This window comes from Carassius auratus, linkage group LG45M, assembly GCF_003368295.1.
Source record: "Carassius auratus strain Wakin linkage group LG45M, ASM336829v1, whole genome shotgun sequence".
NCBI classification, from domain to species: Eukaryota; Metazoa; Chordata; class Actinopteri; order Cypriniformes; family Cyprinidae; genus Carassius; species Carassius auratus.
The window spans coordinates 1,087,609-1,106,121 of record NC_039299.1 but is presented as its reverse complement, the minus strand read 5'-3'; the positions used below and the strand labels follow the sequence as shown (position 1 = coordinate 1,106,121).

Genomic DNA, 18,513 nt, shown 5'->3' with positions numbered 1-18,513 from the left:
AACCTAAATAAAAAGAATAATAAACAAATCAATAATGAAAAAATTAATTACTTAAAACTAAATAAATATAACTGAAATACAATACAAATTTAGATAGAAATATTTTATTACATGCATAAACTTTCTTTGATTTCATAAACTTTTATTTATTTTATTAAGGCAACATTTCTCTCTTTTTTAATTATACAGATATATTAAAAACAAACTAAATTACATAATTGGTAATTTTTTGTGCAATTCCTGAGTGAAAATATATATTTAAAACGGGTTTGTATTATATATTTTTATTATATTATATATTATATATATTTATTGTTTTAAACATTGTAGACACTTAATGTATATGTATATATACACATATATTTTACATTTATGCAGAAGTTTTTATCCAAAGAGCCCTTTTTTGTAAAATGGATTTGCTCCAGTAATTTTCTAAGGGGCAAGGTTTCTAAGTCACAACTTCTTGCTACTGGGGTTCCTCAAGGCTCAGTACTTGGACCACTTCTCTTCTCCATCTACATGTCATCTTTAAGATCTGTCATTCAGAGGCATGGCTTTTCTTATCACTGCTATGCTGATGACTCTCAACTCTACTTCTCATTCCAACCAGATGACCCGACGGTAGTGTGTGTGTGTGTGTGTGTGTGTGTGTGTTTGTGTGTGTGTTACTCACACTCCTCTTCTTTAGGGTCAAGCTGAGTGACGCTGATTGACAGGCGGTCGACTCTCTCTTGAAGCGAATTCACTCGAAAAGTGAAGGAATGAGCTTCATTAAAGAGCTCTCCGAACAAATCCTCCGCATATTTACCTGAACACACACAAACCAGAGGCGGATTACAGACACGCACACACACACACACCCAATCAAAACTAACAGTGCTTTATTTTCATCATAATTAACCTTAAAGTTTCTAAATTTTTTTATTATTTTATTATTACTGCAAAAAAAAAATGAGCACATGATAAAATTAGCTTTTGTTTAAATTAAGGCAGTTCAACAAATCAATTATAATAATAAAAAATGATAAAATGAGGCAGCAAAAGGTATTTTTTAATACATTTATACAATTTATAAAATATAACATATCTAAACTTTTTCTTTATATTTTTGAAGTTCAACTGATTTGATCATGATCAATAAATATTATTCGAAATATTATTTATAAATATTATTTATAAATATTATAATTAAAAATAGTAGAATAGAGAAATTGTATATTATATATATATATATAAAATGGGAAAAATCATAACGTGAATAAATTAAATTAAATAATAAAAACATTATTTTAAATTTTTCATGGAAAATACAAATTCTGCTTTAGTTTTTTCTGTTCAGCAAATGTTACCATTTAACTAATAAATATACAAAAAATTTAGTTAAAGTTAATGATATTCTATAATATATATATAGAGAGAGAGAGAAATTATTATATTTATGAAAAAGTAAATAAAATAATACATATAATTATATATTCTTATATAGTATTTAATATAAAATAAATAATAATAATAAAAACAATTTATTAAAAATATAACTTTTTTTTTCTTCTGATTTTAGGTTTAGGCAGAGTACTTGACTGCAGATGTGTCACATGAGAAGTGCTGTGTAGAGACAGAAGTGTGTGTGTGATCTGGACTCACTCAGGCTGCTCAGCTGACGGATCACGTTGGCCAGAGAGATGTTGGTCACACACTCCAGCTCGTTCTTGATGCTGTGTGGCAGAGCTGTGTGACACAGGTGACGAGGCTCAATACTGCGCTTGACCAGCGGCATCCTGATGCTCTCGCTCGCTCACCACACCTGAGAGAGAGAGAGAGAGAGAGAGAGTCACTCGCTCGCTCACCACACCTGAGAGAGAGAGAGAGAGTCACTCGCTCGCTCACCACACCTGAGAGAGAGAGAGAGAGAGAGAGAGAGAGAGTCACTCGCTCGCTCACCACACCTGAGAGAGAGAGAGTCACTCGCTCATTCACCACACCTGAGAGAGAGTGAGAGAGAGAGAGAGAGAGTCAGTCACTCACTCGTTCACCACACCTGAGAGAGAGAGAGAGTCACCCACTCGCTCGATCGCTCACCACACCTGAGAGAGAGAGTCACTCACTCGCTCGCTCACCACACCTGAGAGAGAGAGACAGAGTCGAGAGAGAGAGACAGAGTCACTCGCTCGCTCACCACACCTAACAGAGAGAGAGAGAGAGAGAGAGAGAGAGAGAGAGAGAGTCACTGGTTTACACAATAAGAATGAATCATGTAGCTGAAAAACTAATTCTTATATGGGTCAAAATTATCAATTTTTCTTTTATGCCAAAAATAATTAGCATATGAATATCATGTTCCATGAAGATATTTAGTAAATATCCTACCGTAAATATATCAAAACTTAATTTTTGATTAGTGATATGCATTGCTAAGAAATTCATTTGAACAACTTTAAAGATTATTTTGTCAGTATTTAGATTTTTTTTTGCCCCCTCAGATTCCAGATTTTCAAATAGTTGTATCTCAGACAAATCTTTTGGAGCTGTGAACGCTCCTTTGTTATGTCTGACTGATTCGATTTGCAGTGTCTCTAAAACTGACCCCATACAAACACCCCACAGCCTTTGCATAAAGACCAATCACAGAGAGACGCCAGCAGCCTATCAGACCACAGCCAGCTCCACCTCAGCCAATCAGAGCGCAGCCAGCTCGGCCTCAGCCAATCAGAGCACAGGACAGCTGTAGATGCGATCGGCCCAACAGCTGGTTTCCATTAGAGTCTCCTGAGGTTCTCTTGTATGAAACAAAAGAGCCGAGAGAGAGCAGACTCTTATGTAACGCACACATTATCGCTCGTGAATCCACGGATCTGTGTCTCATTATGTCTTCATCTCAACTAGTGAACTCTCATTTGTGTGTCCTTTGACCTGCTGCATTGTCTGTACACATTCCCAGGGAATGCACATTTGCATAAAATCGTTTAACAAATGCATAAATGTACATACAGCAAACTGCATGGCATGCTCTATCCCAGAATGCACTGGATGGAGCTGGGATAATGCAGACCACACATTTTAACAGCTCTGATTTGAGTCATTATTTGATTCAGGCTGCCAAAAGACATTTTATGCCAAATTTATTTCATAGATAAGTAAATATGTATGTAAAGTGAAACAATGATCAAATTATCAAAAAATATCAAAATTTTGTGTGCATGTATTATTTTTTATATATATCGCTTTATCATGTTTATCTATCTATCTATCTATCTATCTATGTAGTCTTAGATTATATTTTGAATGCAAAAAATGTTGATATTACGAGCATGAATATATCATCTTATTTTTACATCTAAATCTTAAATTGCAATGTAAATGTTAAATCTAAAATATAAATATTTTGGCAACAAAATCTGTGAATTCTTTCTTTTAAACAGAACTATTTTTAGTTTGTATGTTCAAACCACGCGACTGTGAACACTCTCAAGTTGAAGAGGTTTTCAGCGAGTGCTGGAGCGCGTCTCTGCAGATCCAGGATCAGTCTGTTCTGTGTAATTGAATGAGAGTAAATGGTTTGCTCGCGTCCGCTGTGACCTTCACCACTGATGTGTCAACCTGCATGAATTAATAAGACGCCCGAGCTGAGGCTGATATCCCAGAGTGCTTTGCTCTTATCTGCATCTATGGCCAACTCTGGACACACACACACACACACACACACACACACACACACACACACACACACACACACACACACACACACACACACACGCACGCACACACACACACGCAGTCCACAAATAACACACCAGTCACAACCTGAGAAGCGAACGAGACTCTGGTGCCTCTGATGTGAAGCTCATTGATCCAGCTCTCTAAATTAGAGTTGCATGATTAAAATTAACTCTGACATCCATTGGAACGAGTGTAACGGCAGAATAATCATTCGGAGAAACTGATTAGCATCGCTCTGGTCAACAGTGATGTTAAATACGACAACACACTGATGAATCCTCAGGAGAAATCACAGCCTGCTGCTTCTGTGAAGAAACTCACACAGTGCATATATATGCATTACTTTTATAATTGTTTCTATATAACACTTTATATTCTATATCATATTTGTTATAAAACATATATAAAATCTAAAATAATTAAAGAAATACACACAATATAAAAGTATAATATATCATTAGTTTAATAACAAATATGTTATCAAATATAAAGTGCAATATACAAAATATTTATAAAAGTATTATATATATATATACACACAGACACACAAATTTTAACATAAAATGATTTTAAAATATTTATATAAAATATAAAAAATATAAAAAATTTAATTATATAAAATTATATAATATAAAAATATAAGACAGACAGACAGCCTTCTCATTTAATATTGTCCCTGACATATAAATAAATACATGTATACAATAAATATACATGAAGGAATTACTAAGTACGTTTTTTAAACTATTATATATACAAACTGTTAAATATATTAACTATTCTAAATACCAAGCATTCAGCGATACACATTCAGAAATGCTGCGTGACACAATCAGCCAATCAGAATGTAGCACATGGAATTTTGGACCAATGACAATGAGATTTCACAGTGGGCGGAGCTACACGATATCTACCGAGTGATCGATCTCGTTGCTCATCACGGCTGATAATTTAAGTCTCAGATTAATGTGGAAGGGAGAGTTTCGGATCCATCTGGTTAACTTTCATCAAATGATTTTGTCGTTCTAGTCTCATATCCTTCTGTTTTCGTTCTTAGGCGCTCGTGCACAAACATTGACTCAGAAGATGGACAGATGCCAAACGCTCGTCTCAATGCAATATTTCTCATATTAACAGGACATTTCAAACCCCAAAGTGACACTGAGGAACTAAACGATGCACTAAACCTGTGCTGTTCATCACCGATACATAAAACAACATAATGTGTATTTTAAAAATGGTAAAAATACAGTTTTGTGGCTGGCAAGAAATGTTTATCACTGGTAAATCTTTATGATAAATTGCAAACTGTATGCAAACGGACAGCTTATTAGGACAATTCCAGTTTTTAAAACTAAAATAAAATTTATGCATATTACTGATTTCCTTGAATGATTCATCATTTGTTTTTAATTATACATATATTATTATACATATTATAATACATATTATACATATAAGATAATATTGTGTGAAATAAGTTGTTAAATTTTTTAATTAATCTCATTTAGCAATTTGCATTATTAAATATAGATTTTTTACCAATTTATTATTTTCCAATTATTTTATACATGTTCCTTTTTTACTTTGTATTAATAATATATAGTAGAAAATCTTAATTTTTTTCATTTTTCAGTATTTATTTTTTTTTTTTAATAGTGCTGTCAGTCCTCTTTAAAAAATGAACTAATCGCACAAATTTTTAAGTTTTATATATACTTTTATATTGTAAAAATTCCATGTTCAACCTTTAAATTAATGTAGAACCAACATAACGACACTATATTTGTAATATTTGTTTAATGGCATCCACCAATACTACTGAATTTTAAGAAAATGATGCTGAAAATACAGCTGCACTTCACAGAAATAAATTGCAGTTTAAAATATTTTCACACAGATAACAGCTGTTTTGAACTTGAATAATTTTTCAAAATTTAACTGTATTTTTTATTCAATAAATGCAGCCTTGGTGAGCAGAAGAAACTTCTTTAAAAAATAATTTCAAATCTTACCGACATCAACCTTTTCTGTATTTGTAATTAATAAAAAAAAATAATAAAAAAAGCAATTACTTAGATCTCATTTAAGGGATATTTTTACTGGAAAACTAATTTTATATATCTTTTTTTTTTTTTTTTTGGAATGTAGAATTTACTTTGATTTGTTTCTGCAAGTCATGTTTCAAAGTGTTTAATTCCTTAAATAGTATGGATCTGCTGCCGTCTATTAGTTTTATTCGTGTCGTCTCTCTGTGCCAGTTGGCATCGGCAGCCAGTTCGATTTATTCCTGTAAAACAGAATTAAACTCTCAGCCTCTCGTCTTTTCTTCACCTTTGGGATCATTTTATAAACACAGAGTCAAGCTTACTGACAGAATGTGTGTGTGTGTGTGTGTGTGTGTGTGTGAGAGAGAGAGAGAGAGAGAGAGAGAGAGAGAGAGTGTGTGTGTGTGTGTGTGTTCAGTCAGCACTGAGACTCTTTCATCCACCGTTTCTCGGTCCATTTCCTGTCACTACAGTAAAGGTAATTCTTGAATATGATTACGGTATTGTGTTGTATTTTGCTGCATCCATAACACATAACACATAACACAGAGTCTGTTGTTATTGGGCTCTGATTACAAGTGTCTCCCATCATCCTCTCTGTTTGTTGTCCTGATTTATATCTGCGCCGCTGATCCTGAACACAGGTTTCTTCAGCTTCAGTAATAGTTTAAATCACAGGAGCTCGTCGAGTTGGTTTCCAGTCACTTTTCTAACTCCACTTCTGTATTTAACTGCATCAGGATCACAATCACATGAGTTTGATGGAGTTTATCAGTGGTGATGATTCTGATTCATTCTGGCGAGTCATTTGAATCGGTTCGCCAAAACGATTCATTCACTGATTCATTCGGTGACCGTTGCAACCGATTTAAACAAGTATGTAGAAACAAATAGGAGTTGTGTTCATTTAATTGATTTTATATATTAAAAAGCACAAAATCTTTATAAAAATGTTTTTCTATTTGAGTTTTTCTCACACGATAATGAAGCAGATTTATTTTTCCTCCACTGTTTGAATTAATATTGTCAAGCTAATCATAAAAAAACCCTAAAAAATCTTTTTTTTTTTTTCTTTCTTCTTGTGTCACTTAAACTACTTTAAAAGTTTCGGTTTAGTACAATCTTGAGTGTCTTCTGCTAACCAAGGCTACATTTATTTGATAAAAAATACATTAAAAATTTTGAAATATTATAACAATTTAAAATAACGTTGTCTACATGAATATCTATTAAAATATAATTTATTTCTGTGATGCTCCGCTGTATTTTCAGCATCATTCCTCCAGTCTTCAGTGTCACATGATCTTCAGAAATCAGAATAATATGATGATTTACTGCTCAAGAAACATTTCTGATTATTATCAATGTTGCTGCACAATATTTATGTGGAAACATTTAATTTTTATGACTCAGAGACAAATAGAACATTCAAAAGAACAGCATTTATTTGAAATAGAATCTTTTGTAACATTATAACTGTCTTTGATGTCACAATGTAACGCATCCTCAATGAATAAAAATCTTATTTGTATCTATGTATTAGTGCAGATCATGTCTCGTCTTCCTCAAAGACACTCATTAGATTAGCATCGATCTTTTTCCATCAGAAAGGGTTTTGTGTTCAGCTCGTTGTATGTTGCTCCTCGGGCTCTGTGTCTTTGTGACGCAGTGTGTTTGTCGTACATGAACACCGCGGTCAGATTCCCGCCTGGAGCGCGTCTGTCAGGACACATCGGGTGAGTCAGGAGATGAGACACGAGCCGCGCCCAGGATTTATGTAACGATTACCCCCGCAGGCGCTCAGCTGCGACCTCTGACCCCGAGGAGCCCGTGTAACCTTGAGCGCTGGATAAAGGACGCTCGCGCCGCAGCTGAATGTGACCCAAATCTCAGCTTTTTCATATGCGACACAGATCTGTTTTTCTGGATGACGCCGTTGCCAGAGCTCACTGGAGAATTAAGCAACCTGCCCTGACAAAACAAGCCAAAATAAGAGACGAGCCTTTCCAAAGGAAGCCAACATGAGGATAGAAACTCCTTCAGCTCATCCGAACAGGAGGAAAAGAGAGAGAGAGATGGAGAGATAAATACATAACAAACTGCTTCACGTATCTGGGTCATTTTTTTAAACTGAGGAGAAATATTATATGTATTTGAATTTATTATAATGTGATAAAAGTCAGATTGGAATAGAATAGATTAAGCAAGAAATTAAGGTTTTTGTCCGTGAAGGATGCATTGAATTCAAATAAATGATTTCTATTCATCTGTGAATCTTAAAAATAAATAAAATGCATCAAAAATATGTATGTTTTTAACATCGATGATGATCAGAAATGTTTCTTGAGCAGTAAATCATCATATTATTCTGATTTCTGAAGATCACGTGACCCTGAAGACTGGAGGAATGATGCTGAAAATACAGCGGAGCATCACAGAAATAAATTACACTTTAACACAGATTCACACAGAAAACAGCTGTTTTAAACAGTAAAAATATTTCACAATTTTTACTGTATTTCCGATCAAATGAATGCAGCATTCATCTACAAACAATGTAATGCGAAGCATCCGAACATTTGATTTATAGACACCTACTGTCCTGAATTAGCCGTATGCACCTGCCGCTTCGCCTACCACTTCCCAGAATAGCTCATTATGGGATGGCGGACAAACACTGATCGCTTCAGCCTTCACTTTTTCACTAAACTAATGTAGGCGATCGGCTCCTTCTGTTTCCTCTCTTGCCCAGAGATGTCAAACAGAAGGAGTATTGCCTCCATCTCAACCTCTCATACCCACACACACACACACACACACACACACACACACACTTTCTATCTCTGATAGTTTTCTACACACTTTATTTTTCTCATCTCTCACTCTCACTTTTTTTTGTGCCGCATTCTGTCTGGAGGCAGTGCATAAAAATAAGCACAGAGAGCGTTGGAGAATAAAGTAGGAGTGAATTTCCTCCTGCGAGCTTCATCACCTTCTGCTGCGTCCTACATATGTGGATCACAGAGATTTCAATTAGCAGTTAACATATGCATTAATTGATAAAGTGCCCCATTATGCCTTTCAGAATATTGCCTTCATACAGTGTGTAATGTCGCTGTATATGAATGTAAACGATGTAACGTTATAAAGCCGAAAGCCAAAGCCTTCACCCAATCAGAAGTGAATCTGTGCTGTTTATATTAATCAATATTTTCATTTTCACTCTGTATGGTTGTGTTTTTCTCCAGTTCAGTCTCTGTTGTAATTGTGATGATTTTTCAATTATTCTTTCTGTTAGTTACAATGAAATACAAGCAGGTTTCTTTCTTTATTGATTAACTCAATAAAACGATTTGCTCAAACACGCTGATCCGTTCGGGAGCGATACAAGTGATCCATTGAATCGTTCACTCACAGGATTTGTTCAAACAAGCTGATCCGTTCAGCGCTAAAATAAGTGATTCATTGAATCATTCATTTACATGATTCGTTCCAACACGCTAATCTATTCAGCAATGAACACAAGTGATTAATTGAATCATTCACTTAATGATTTGTTCAAACACGCTGATCCGTTCAGGAACGAAACAAGTGATTCATTGAATCATTCACTCAGAGGATTTGTTCAAACACACTGATCCGTTCAGGAACGAAACAAGTGATTCAGTGAATCATTCATTCACATGATTTGTTCAAACACACTAATCTATTCAGCAATAAAATAAGTGATTCATTGAATCATTCACTCACAGGATTCGTTTTAACATGCTGATGCGTTCAGCAATAAAACAAGTATTCATTAAATCATTTACTCAAAAGATTTGTTTAAAGACGCTGCTCGGTTTAGCAACGATTCAAGTGATATACTGATTCATTCACAGAAATCAGATTCAGAATCAGGAACAAAACAAGTAATTCATTGAATCATTGACTCAAATGATTCGTTCTGCAACTCTGCATTCATTCAAGTAAATTTCTTTATGAACAAGTCATTGAATCATTTAATATATACTGATACAAACCCTACAGTGATATTCGTCTCATTTCACTCACTCTCTGTTCAGTGAAATTAATGAGCTATTTAATTAATTTTAACAGTTAAATGTTTTATTTTTATTAGCGCAAATTTCCCACACACGTTGACATACAATATTTAATTATGTTCTAAATTAGAAAACTTATTATAATTATAATAAACACAAATTATTAGTCCACCTCCTGAGTCTTTTGTTCATTTGTCACGTGAACAAACGAACAAACTTTTTATGAACGACTCACGGACGCACAAAACGGTTCATTCTGCTGTGGTTTTATTTGGATCTGTTTTCACTGGCAGAGCAGACAAAATAACTGCTAATATTGTGTCAAGTTATTTTATTTAACTTTTAATTTGATTTCCCGCTCATTTGAGTCACCAGTGTGCTCACTTCTGATTGGCTAACGCACCACCGTCGCTCATTGATATGCACGCCACGTTGGCTCTGATTGGCCGTGAGTCATTCATCAGCAGCAGCTTCCTGTAAAAATCAAGTGCTTGCTGAGTAACTGTTGCTCGTTCGCTAATGCACTCACTAAGTGATTGGAGAACAGAAAGGGCAGAACTGAAGTCTGGGAATGACATGCAAATCACAAGAAGTTGTAATTGAGCGGCCACCCACTCTGTGTAAATATCGGCCCTTAATTCAAACCAGACGCTAGTTAGTGCGCACACACACACACACAGAAGAAAATTGGGGTCAGATGCATATAGAAGTGCTCTGCATTGCATGGTCTGAAGAACAGAGCGGAGGAGGGGAGTGAAAAGCGCTTGTAAAGATGTAAATGTTCAGCTTCCTCTGCTGCAGTAATTGAGTATCAGTGTTGCAACGCAGCGTAACCTCTTGCTAATTCGGCTCCACTTCAATTATCACGTTTTGAAGCGCGCTGCTGCGTCTTGTCCGAGAGAGACAGTGAAAAACTACTTTGATCTGATGTTTATAAAAATACATTCTCCCAGAATGTTCTGGAGAGTTCAGAACAAACATATGTCAACAGAATGTTAAGTGTTCGCAAACAGTGATGAGGTTTTTTTGGGGGCGGAGCCAATCTGGTGGCAGAAAATTACAGTTTAAAAGTAGCAGCATTTGAAAGCCTTTAGGGCTGCACAATTAATCGAATTTCTAATTGCGATTACAATTATGGATGCCATAATTACGTAACTGTTCAATTCGGTAATTAATCGTTTAAAGTCCACTTACGTTAATCTACGTGCTTAAGATGCGTGTTTCTGTGAAGAAATTAAAAGACATTTCAGGCTTACTATTATAGAAAAGCAATAAAAGTATTCAGCTTGTTTATTTTCATATAAAATTACAGCTTGCAGTTGCATCAAACAATGGTATAAACATCATTCATTGTATGATAATTGTAATTAATAATCGCAACTACAATTTCAATTGAATAATTGACAATTATGATTTTTGTCATAATTGTGCAGCCATAGAAGCCATGGAATAAAATAATTGTAAAAAGTAATTTTTTGTTTATATTTAAAAATTCCGAATTTTTTTTCTCGCAATTCTGAGATTGTATCTAAAAATTCTGATACGAAAAATCAACTCATCATTCTCTCTTTTCTCTTCGGCTCAGAATCAGGAGTTTATATCCCATACTTCTAGATTTTTTTCCTCAGAATTTAATTTTCATTCCTTCGGAACTTGCAGTTGTTGAGTTAAATTGAGTTATAAAATCCGAACTTGCATTTGCAAGAAAAAAAACAAGAATTGTGCGATTAAAAGTAAATATTATAGGCTTAAATAGTAGCTATTTCATGCTGTAACTGCATGCCTAATACAACATGTCCCCTATGATCTGGCGTCTTTGATGAAAGTATTCAAAACACAACAAAACATCTTTTCTCTTATTATATGGATTTTGCCCGTTTCCCTCCACTTGTTCCCAGTGTTTTTCTGCACTCTACTCCAAATTGGTCTATTATGTTCTCAAAACATGAACACAAAAATGTTATCTATACTTATTTCATGGAACGTTTTATTTTTGTTTTAGTTGAACATTAATCTAACGTTTTTCAAACGTTGTTTCAGAAGGTTCAGAGAACATTCAAAAGTAACGTTCCGGTGAAGTTTGCAAAATGATTTGCATAACCAAAAAAATTTATTTTAATATTTTTTTATATTTAAAAAACAAAACTGGACAATAAGAATGTTCAGAAATAATGCTGAACATTTCAAATGTAGCCAAATTATGCTTTTAATATCTAAATATATACATTTTAAACTAAAATATCCAAATGTTTGCAGAGAGTCATGTTTGGGCAATGTCATGTTTATATGAAATATTTATGGCATATGTTGTTTATTGCTTAAATACTGTAAAACGAAAAATATAATTAACATATAAAAATTATTATTTATTATTAAAATAATTGTACAAATTGTCTAAATTATAAAAAGAAAACTATATATATGGGACAAATATTTGTTTACCTTTCCTTATAAAATAAAATGCATGTTAAAATTGCAATCATTTAAAGTAGCCTATATTATGAATATTCAGTATATGGAAATGATGCTGCCAGGTTGTTGCTTTGTGGTTGCTAAGGTGTTCGGAGCGGTTGCTAGGTAATTATTTACAATTCCAAGTCAGGTCTGTTTGATTTTCAACCTGTTTTCTAGTCCAGCAAGTGGAAATGGTGCATCTGATCACTAACATAAAATACTACTACTAATAATAATAATGGCACAGCATCATTCAAAACAGGTTTTGGAAACACCTGGGAAGTCATTCCCCTCCATTTGCATATTCAAGTCTGAATCTGCATGAGCTTAACTTCAAAAACAGAAGTTAAAAACACAAAATGAAGTCAAACAGAGAACACTGAGTCACAGCCTAGAGGCGTATAGGATCGGCACCTGTCTGTGAGAGAGAGCACAGAGGAATCCACCCAAACGAGCGCAGGAGTGTAAGCAGACACCCGTTATCCTCACGCCTTTCCTCCCACAAAACCAACAAACCAACGGGAAGTCCCTGCTGGCACCGACGGCCCTCCATAACCAACAAATCTGACAAAGGAAGAGTGTTTGGTGACTGCACTATACAGGTGTGACAGCAACGACAGCATTTTGTGGCTTTTCTTTAACATTTCTTAAGTATATTTCTAAAGTTAATTTGTGTCAACTGTTAATGTTTCATTAATTTTGTTCCCTAAATAATCCATGATTTAACTGAATTGAGGGAAGAAATTAATAAATCGAACAAATTCCTAATTCATGAAAAAATGGTATGCTTTAAGGAATTGATGAAAAAAATGCAATGTAAGTAACAGGCCTGAAATAAAAATAATTAGTTTTCATAAATAAAAATCTGGTCTGACTTAAATAATTAACATAAGGGATTTAAAACAGAAGTGTGTTGTGACGCTCCATAAACAAGTAAAGGATGACAAGGCGCATTCTGTTTGTTTTCTTTATTTTACAAAAGCACAAATTTTCTGTTTTTATTGTGAGTGTGCATAAATAAAAGTAAAAACTTTTGCAGATTATATCTAACTCCAAACCTCTGTTAACTCCAAGTCTCTGTTAGCTGTTTGATCGCACCGGCGTCACACACACACACACTGCACACATTCTAGCAGTCCAAACTTACATCGCAGTCTGTTTATTATCAGAATAAAATAGAGTCAACCATACATATAAAACAATAGTATACCAATCCAATCTGCTGTTATGCCAAGGATGTTTTTTCTCATGTGAAGAGGATGATCTTTTCCCTCTTTATGTGAATGCGTGTAAAGTACAAGCCTAGTAGTTTACATTATAGATAATAGTTTAACATTAAAATACATTGCGCATCTGGAAACATTTGGATTTGAAATAACCTCCAAATCCAGCCAAACCCGCACACACTGTCACGATCTAATGCACTGTAAATGCAGGATTTTTAAAAACATATAGGCCTAATCTAAATTACTCTTTATCTGTATTGTGAATGTTATCGCATCGTAAGTTTATTGAATCGTTACATCCCGATATGCTACTGTTTTTGTTGATCATTGATGATTTGTCCACAGTAAAGTTCGGCCGATGTTTTTTTTGTTTGTTCAGAGCGATGAACATTGAACAAACCTCATCCAAATCAACTCTGTTTATTTTCAGAGGAACACAGCCGATCTTAGAAATCTCAGAGCGAGTTCTCGGTCCTGCAGCCTTTCATCTGTCAGAGCGACACATCTCTGTACGCTGGCAAAGACGGGTGATAACAGCACACACACACACACACACACACACACACACACACACACACACACACACACACAGAGGCAGCTCTGTGGGCCAAACAGAGACTGAACAAAGACTCTTGTGTCCGACGTGTCTTCACAGCTGAGACGTTCGGCCAGTTTAGGACACTTCACTACCATACAACTGTTTCATCTCTCGCCGCTGTCTCTTTCTGATTCCTTTACCGGTCTATTGAGTCAGATCTGATTAAACTGTTCATTTGCATTTCCTAAAAATCTCAAAGTGGCATTTTTTATATATTTTAAATATTTATGTTGGTAAATGTTGATTAGCGCTTAAATGTAAATAAAAAATAGATAAAATATTTTAATAATTTATATTTTGGTAAATGTCGATTAGTGCTTAAATTGAAATAAAAAATTTATAAAATATCTAAATAATTTATATGTTGGTAAATGCTGATTATAGCTTAAATTAAAAATAAAAAATAGATAAAATATTTAAATAATTAATATGTTGGTAAATGCTGATTATAGTTTAAATGGAAATAAAAAATAGCTTAAATATTTAAATATTTTACATGTTGGTAAATGCTGATTATGGCTTAAATGGAAATAAAAAATAGCTTAAATATTTAAATATTTTATATGTTGGTAAATGCTGATTATAGCTTAAATTAAAATATAAAATAGATAAAATATTTAAATAATTTAAAAGCTAATTATAGCTTAAATGGAAATAAAAAATAGATCAAATATTTAAATAATTTATATGTTGGTAAATGTCGATTAGTGCTTAAATTGAAATGAAAAATAGATAAAACATTTAAATAATTTATATGTTGGTAAATGCTGATTATAGCTTAAATAAATAAAAAACATAAAATATTTAAATAATTTATATGTTGGTAAATTCTGATTATAGCTTAAATGGAAATAAAATATAGATAAAATATTTAAATAATTATTTTACTGTATAGAAAAGGCCACTTTGAGATTTTTAGGTAATGCAAATGAAAAATGTAATCAGATCTGACTCAATAGACAGGTAATGGAATCAGAAAGCAGTCTGACACAGCGGCGAGAGATGAAACAGTTGTATGTAGTGTCCTAAACTAGTCGAACGTCTCAGCTGACATTAAAAAATTCAAGAAAAAAACATCAGACTGACTCACTTCACATATGGATCATTAATGCACGAGTGAAACTGCAATGTCTGTTATTCAGCAAATTAACCCTTTAACAGTTCATTTATGCACCTATCTGTGTGAACACTGTAGATGAGTAGGCTACGGCTGAATCAGACACAACATAAATGACATTTACACAAAACACCAAAAGCTATCATGCATTTCTATAACACAAGATTAGTGTGATCAAGCTGGTCCAAAACACATATACCAGCCTAATCTGGATTTCCCAACAGATAAACGCCGCATTAGAGCATTATATAAGGTTTTTATTAATGCTTTGGCAATACAAGCAAATAAAGTTTGAAGTTAACGCTGCATGTGTTCGCGATGACACACAACGCACGCTAGTGATGCCCGATAGAACCGAGTCATTCGAGTCGGTTCTTTTTAAAGATTTGAACCGTTTGTAAATCACCCGAGAAGACGCAAATGAGTAACTTAATTTGGCAGTAAAACCGAAAACTTAAACGAAAGAAATACTTGACAACCACAAAAATAATAATAATGACAATTATGTTTGCTGCTAACACGTCGCGCGATTCGGATCTTTGAGCGGCGTCGGTGAACTAACCGATTCATTAAAATGAATCATTCCTCCTCGTATATCACACATAGCACCTCATTCGAAAAAACAAAACAAGTGTATAAGATGTTAATGCATCAAGGCACGAGAAAAGCATGCTTCTGTTTGAAATGTGCAGTTATTTTAAATGCATTTAATGAACGCGTTATTGAACAGAGACGCGATGGAGATGCATTGTGTTTCTGAAGTCTTGGGTTTCACAAAGCGAGTCTTCTAGTGTCTGCTGCCCTTCCCCCTGCATGCACAAAACTGCACTCAAATCTACACTTCATTCGCACAAACACGGGATGTATTTGCGTTATACATTGAGTATGCACTATAATATTATATTTGCTTAACAACTCAAGTATTTTTTCTATCCTACTGCTAAATATTTGGCATGCCATCCCAGCAGTAATTTTGGAGTGCACACTGTTTAGAAAGCATGCAAACTGCATTGCATTTTGGTGTGATAGTTTGCCTTACAGATGTGACACCCTTCCCCTTGAATGCATCAATCTCAGAGCAGCACGAAATTAAGAAATAAGTGATATCTTTATGCTTTCGTTAAAAAAAAAACAGCAGTCGCGTGTAACGTGTAATCTTCACATCGTGTAGCATGCAATCGGGATGCTTTAGTATGCATTATGCAAGTTATTTCACAATATATGCATAATTCAACCCACACCTGTCATCCACTCCTGAATGGGGCCAAGCAGTGTTGGTTTACATCGTAAATGAATCAGCCAAAGGAGATAAATGCCAAAAATGTAATATGCATACGAGAACGCTTTTTCCCATGGATATTTGCATTATCCGTTTTTCAACATTTTTTAACTACAAATGCCACAATTTATTAAAGAACATCGCATACTTCTATTCAAGCATGCATTAAACATCATACCTGAATAAATGTTATGTATTCGTATTATTCCATGTTTTCCCGAGGTTATTCCTTAAAATATTCCTGTGGGTTCAGTCGCACGGTGTTCATCGCAGGAATACAGTACTGATATTCAGCGAGAGTGAATCCCGGGAGTTCAAAGCTGGAAAAGGGATCCAGAGTGACAATGCAGCAGATGTGCGTCAGTAACGACCCGCCTAGTTTCCCGTCACAGCAGCCGGTAATACCAATACTTACAGAATAAACCCTTATAAATCAAGCACGTGCTCTATTTCTGCGGAGAAGTGATATTCTGGAGTCGGCTGGTGTGGCTCCACCCCTCAAGCTGCAGATGGTACGGCCCGCTTTCTTCACAGAACTGAACCCGCCTCTAGCGGGATCCCTCAGCTGATTGGCTAACACCGCGCAAAGACCACACCCATTCGTCCAATCAGAGTTACAATTTATTTAGCGAAGTTAAAACCACGCCCATACCTGACAGAATACAGATTGGCATAATATTTTTATTTTTTTATGGAGATTATAGAATGTATAGTGTTCGTAGTATTCTTGTTAGTGAAATTATTGAAATTATATATATATATATATATGTATATACTGTTATTCAAAGGTTAGATTATCAGTAAGTTTTATATTGTGTTTTAAAGAAGTCTCTTTTACTCATCAAGGCTGCAAATAAGTAAAAAAAAATACAGAAAAAACAGTAATATTGTGAAATATTATTACAATTTAAAATAATGATTTTCTATTTTAATATAGTTAAAACTGTAATGTATTCTTTTGATGCGCAACTGTATTTTCAGCATCATTACTCCAGTCTTCAGTGTCACATCTTTAGAAAGCATTCTAATATTATGATTTATTATCAATGTTGGAAGAACCTTTTTTTTTTGGATTCTTTGATGAATAAAGTTACAATGAACAGCGTTTATTTAAACTGGAAATATTTTCTAGAAATGCAAGTCTTTATTATCACTTTTATCTATTAGACTGATTTCTGAAGATTATGTGACAAACAGCTGCTCATCATCACTGAAATAAATTAGATTTAAAACTATATTAAAACAGAAAACCATTATTTTAAACTGCAATTTATTTCAAAAGATTATTTTTAAATAAGTTATTTAAATTTCCTGTGCATATTTTTTTCGTTTTCATTAAAGATTAAATTATTTTAGTAAAGGTTAAGCTAAATACATTATATATATATATATATATATATATATATATATATATATATATATATATATATATATATATATATATATATATAGTTTCAGTTTATACTAGAGAAAATAAAATAAAACGTGGGGTACGCGCAAATTAGAATGCGCGTTAACGTCGCAATGCGCGCTCTTGTGAGCGGTTTCCTCTTAGGACGCTTCCTGAAAGATAAAAACTTCGAATTACTTCACTACAACATTTGCGCTCCCTTGACATACACTTTCAGACATATAAAACAATCTCCATGTTTTATACATATTTAAATTATGAATATGTTTTATAATATCTATTTTAAGAATGCAATTTAATTTACGAACAGCATTCATCTCTGAGGACCCCGCTGACGAAAGAGCCACAACATTCAAGATGGCGGCGGTGGCGAGTTCCCTCGTTTCTTACTGCAGCGACTCAGATTCGGAAAACGAGTCCGAATCCGGTAAAGGACCACAGACGGTTGATCCAGACGCGGTATCCCATCTTCAGCCGTTAAAACCCGGCACTCTAACGGCGCTAGCCGCTCTGAATCCCGCGCCTGAAGTCGCCGTGAAGGTAAACAAGAAACGCGCCGCTCGCATCAAACAAACATCAGAACACTTCAGTACAGTACGTTAGTAAACGCGTTTTCTGTT

The 18,513-nt window shown here is 34.3% G+C and overlaps 3 protein-coding genes across 7 annotated transcripts in view; 2 read left to right on the top strand and 1 right to left on the bottom strand.

Annotated features, from left to right (window-relative positions):
- The window catches only part of LOC113068569 (wiskott-Aldrich syndrome protein family member 1-like), a 36,928-nt gene extending 19,951 nt beyond the window's left edge, over positions 1-16,977 (bottom strand). For both annotated transcript variants that reach the window (XM_026241345.1, XM_026241346.1), the window contains exons 1-3: positions 16,661-16,977; positions 1,645-1,804; positions 674-808 (exon numbers count right to left, since the gene is read on the bottom strand). In XM_026241345.1, the coding sequence (XP_026097130.1) occupies positions 674-808; positions 1,645-1,777 (268 nt within the window). In that variant the 5' untranslated portion in view covers positions 1,778-1,804; positions 16,661-16,977. The remainder of the gene's footprint in view (positions 1-673; positions 809-1,644; positions 1,805-16,660) is intronic.
- Positions 1-18,513, top strand: part of LOC113068554 (gephyrin-like) — a 1,122,288-nt gene that overhangs the window by 750,762 nt on the left and 353,013 nt on the right. The gene's annotated exons all lie outside the window — the stretch shown is intronic.
- Positions 18,137-18,513, top strand: part of LOC113068565 (pre-mRNA-processing factor 17-like) — a 32,843-nt gene continuing 32,466 nt past the window's right edge. For both annotated transcript variants that reach the window (XR_003279572.1, XM_026241334.1), the window contains exon 1: positions 18,137-18,433. Coding sequence is in view for 1 of the 2 variants with exons in the window: in XM_026241334.1 (XP_026097119.1) it covers positions 18,182-18,433 (252 nt within the window). In the remaining variant the exon portion in view is untranslated. The remainder of the gene's footprint in view (positions 18,434-18,513) is intronic.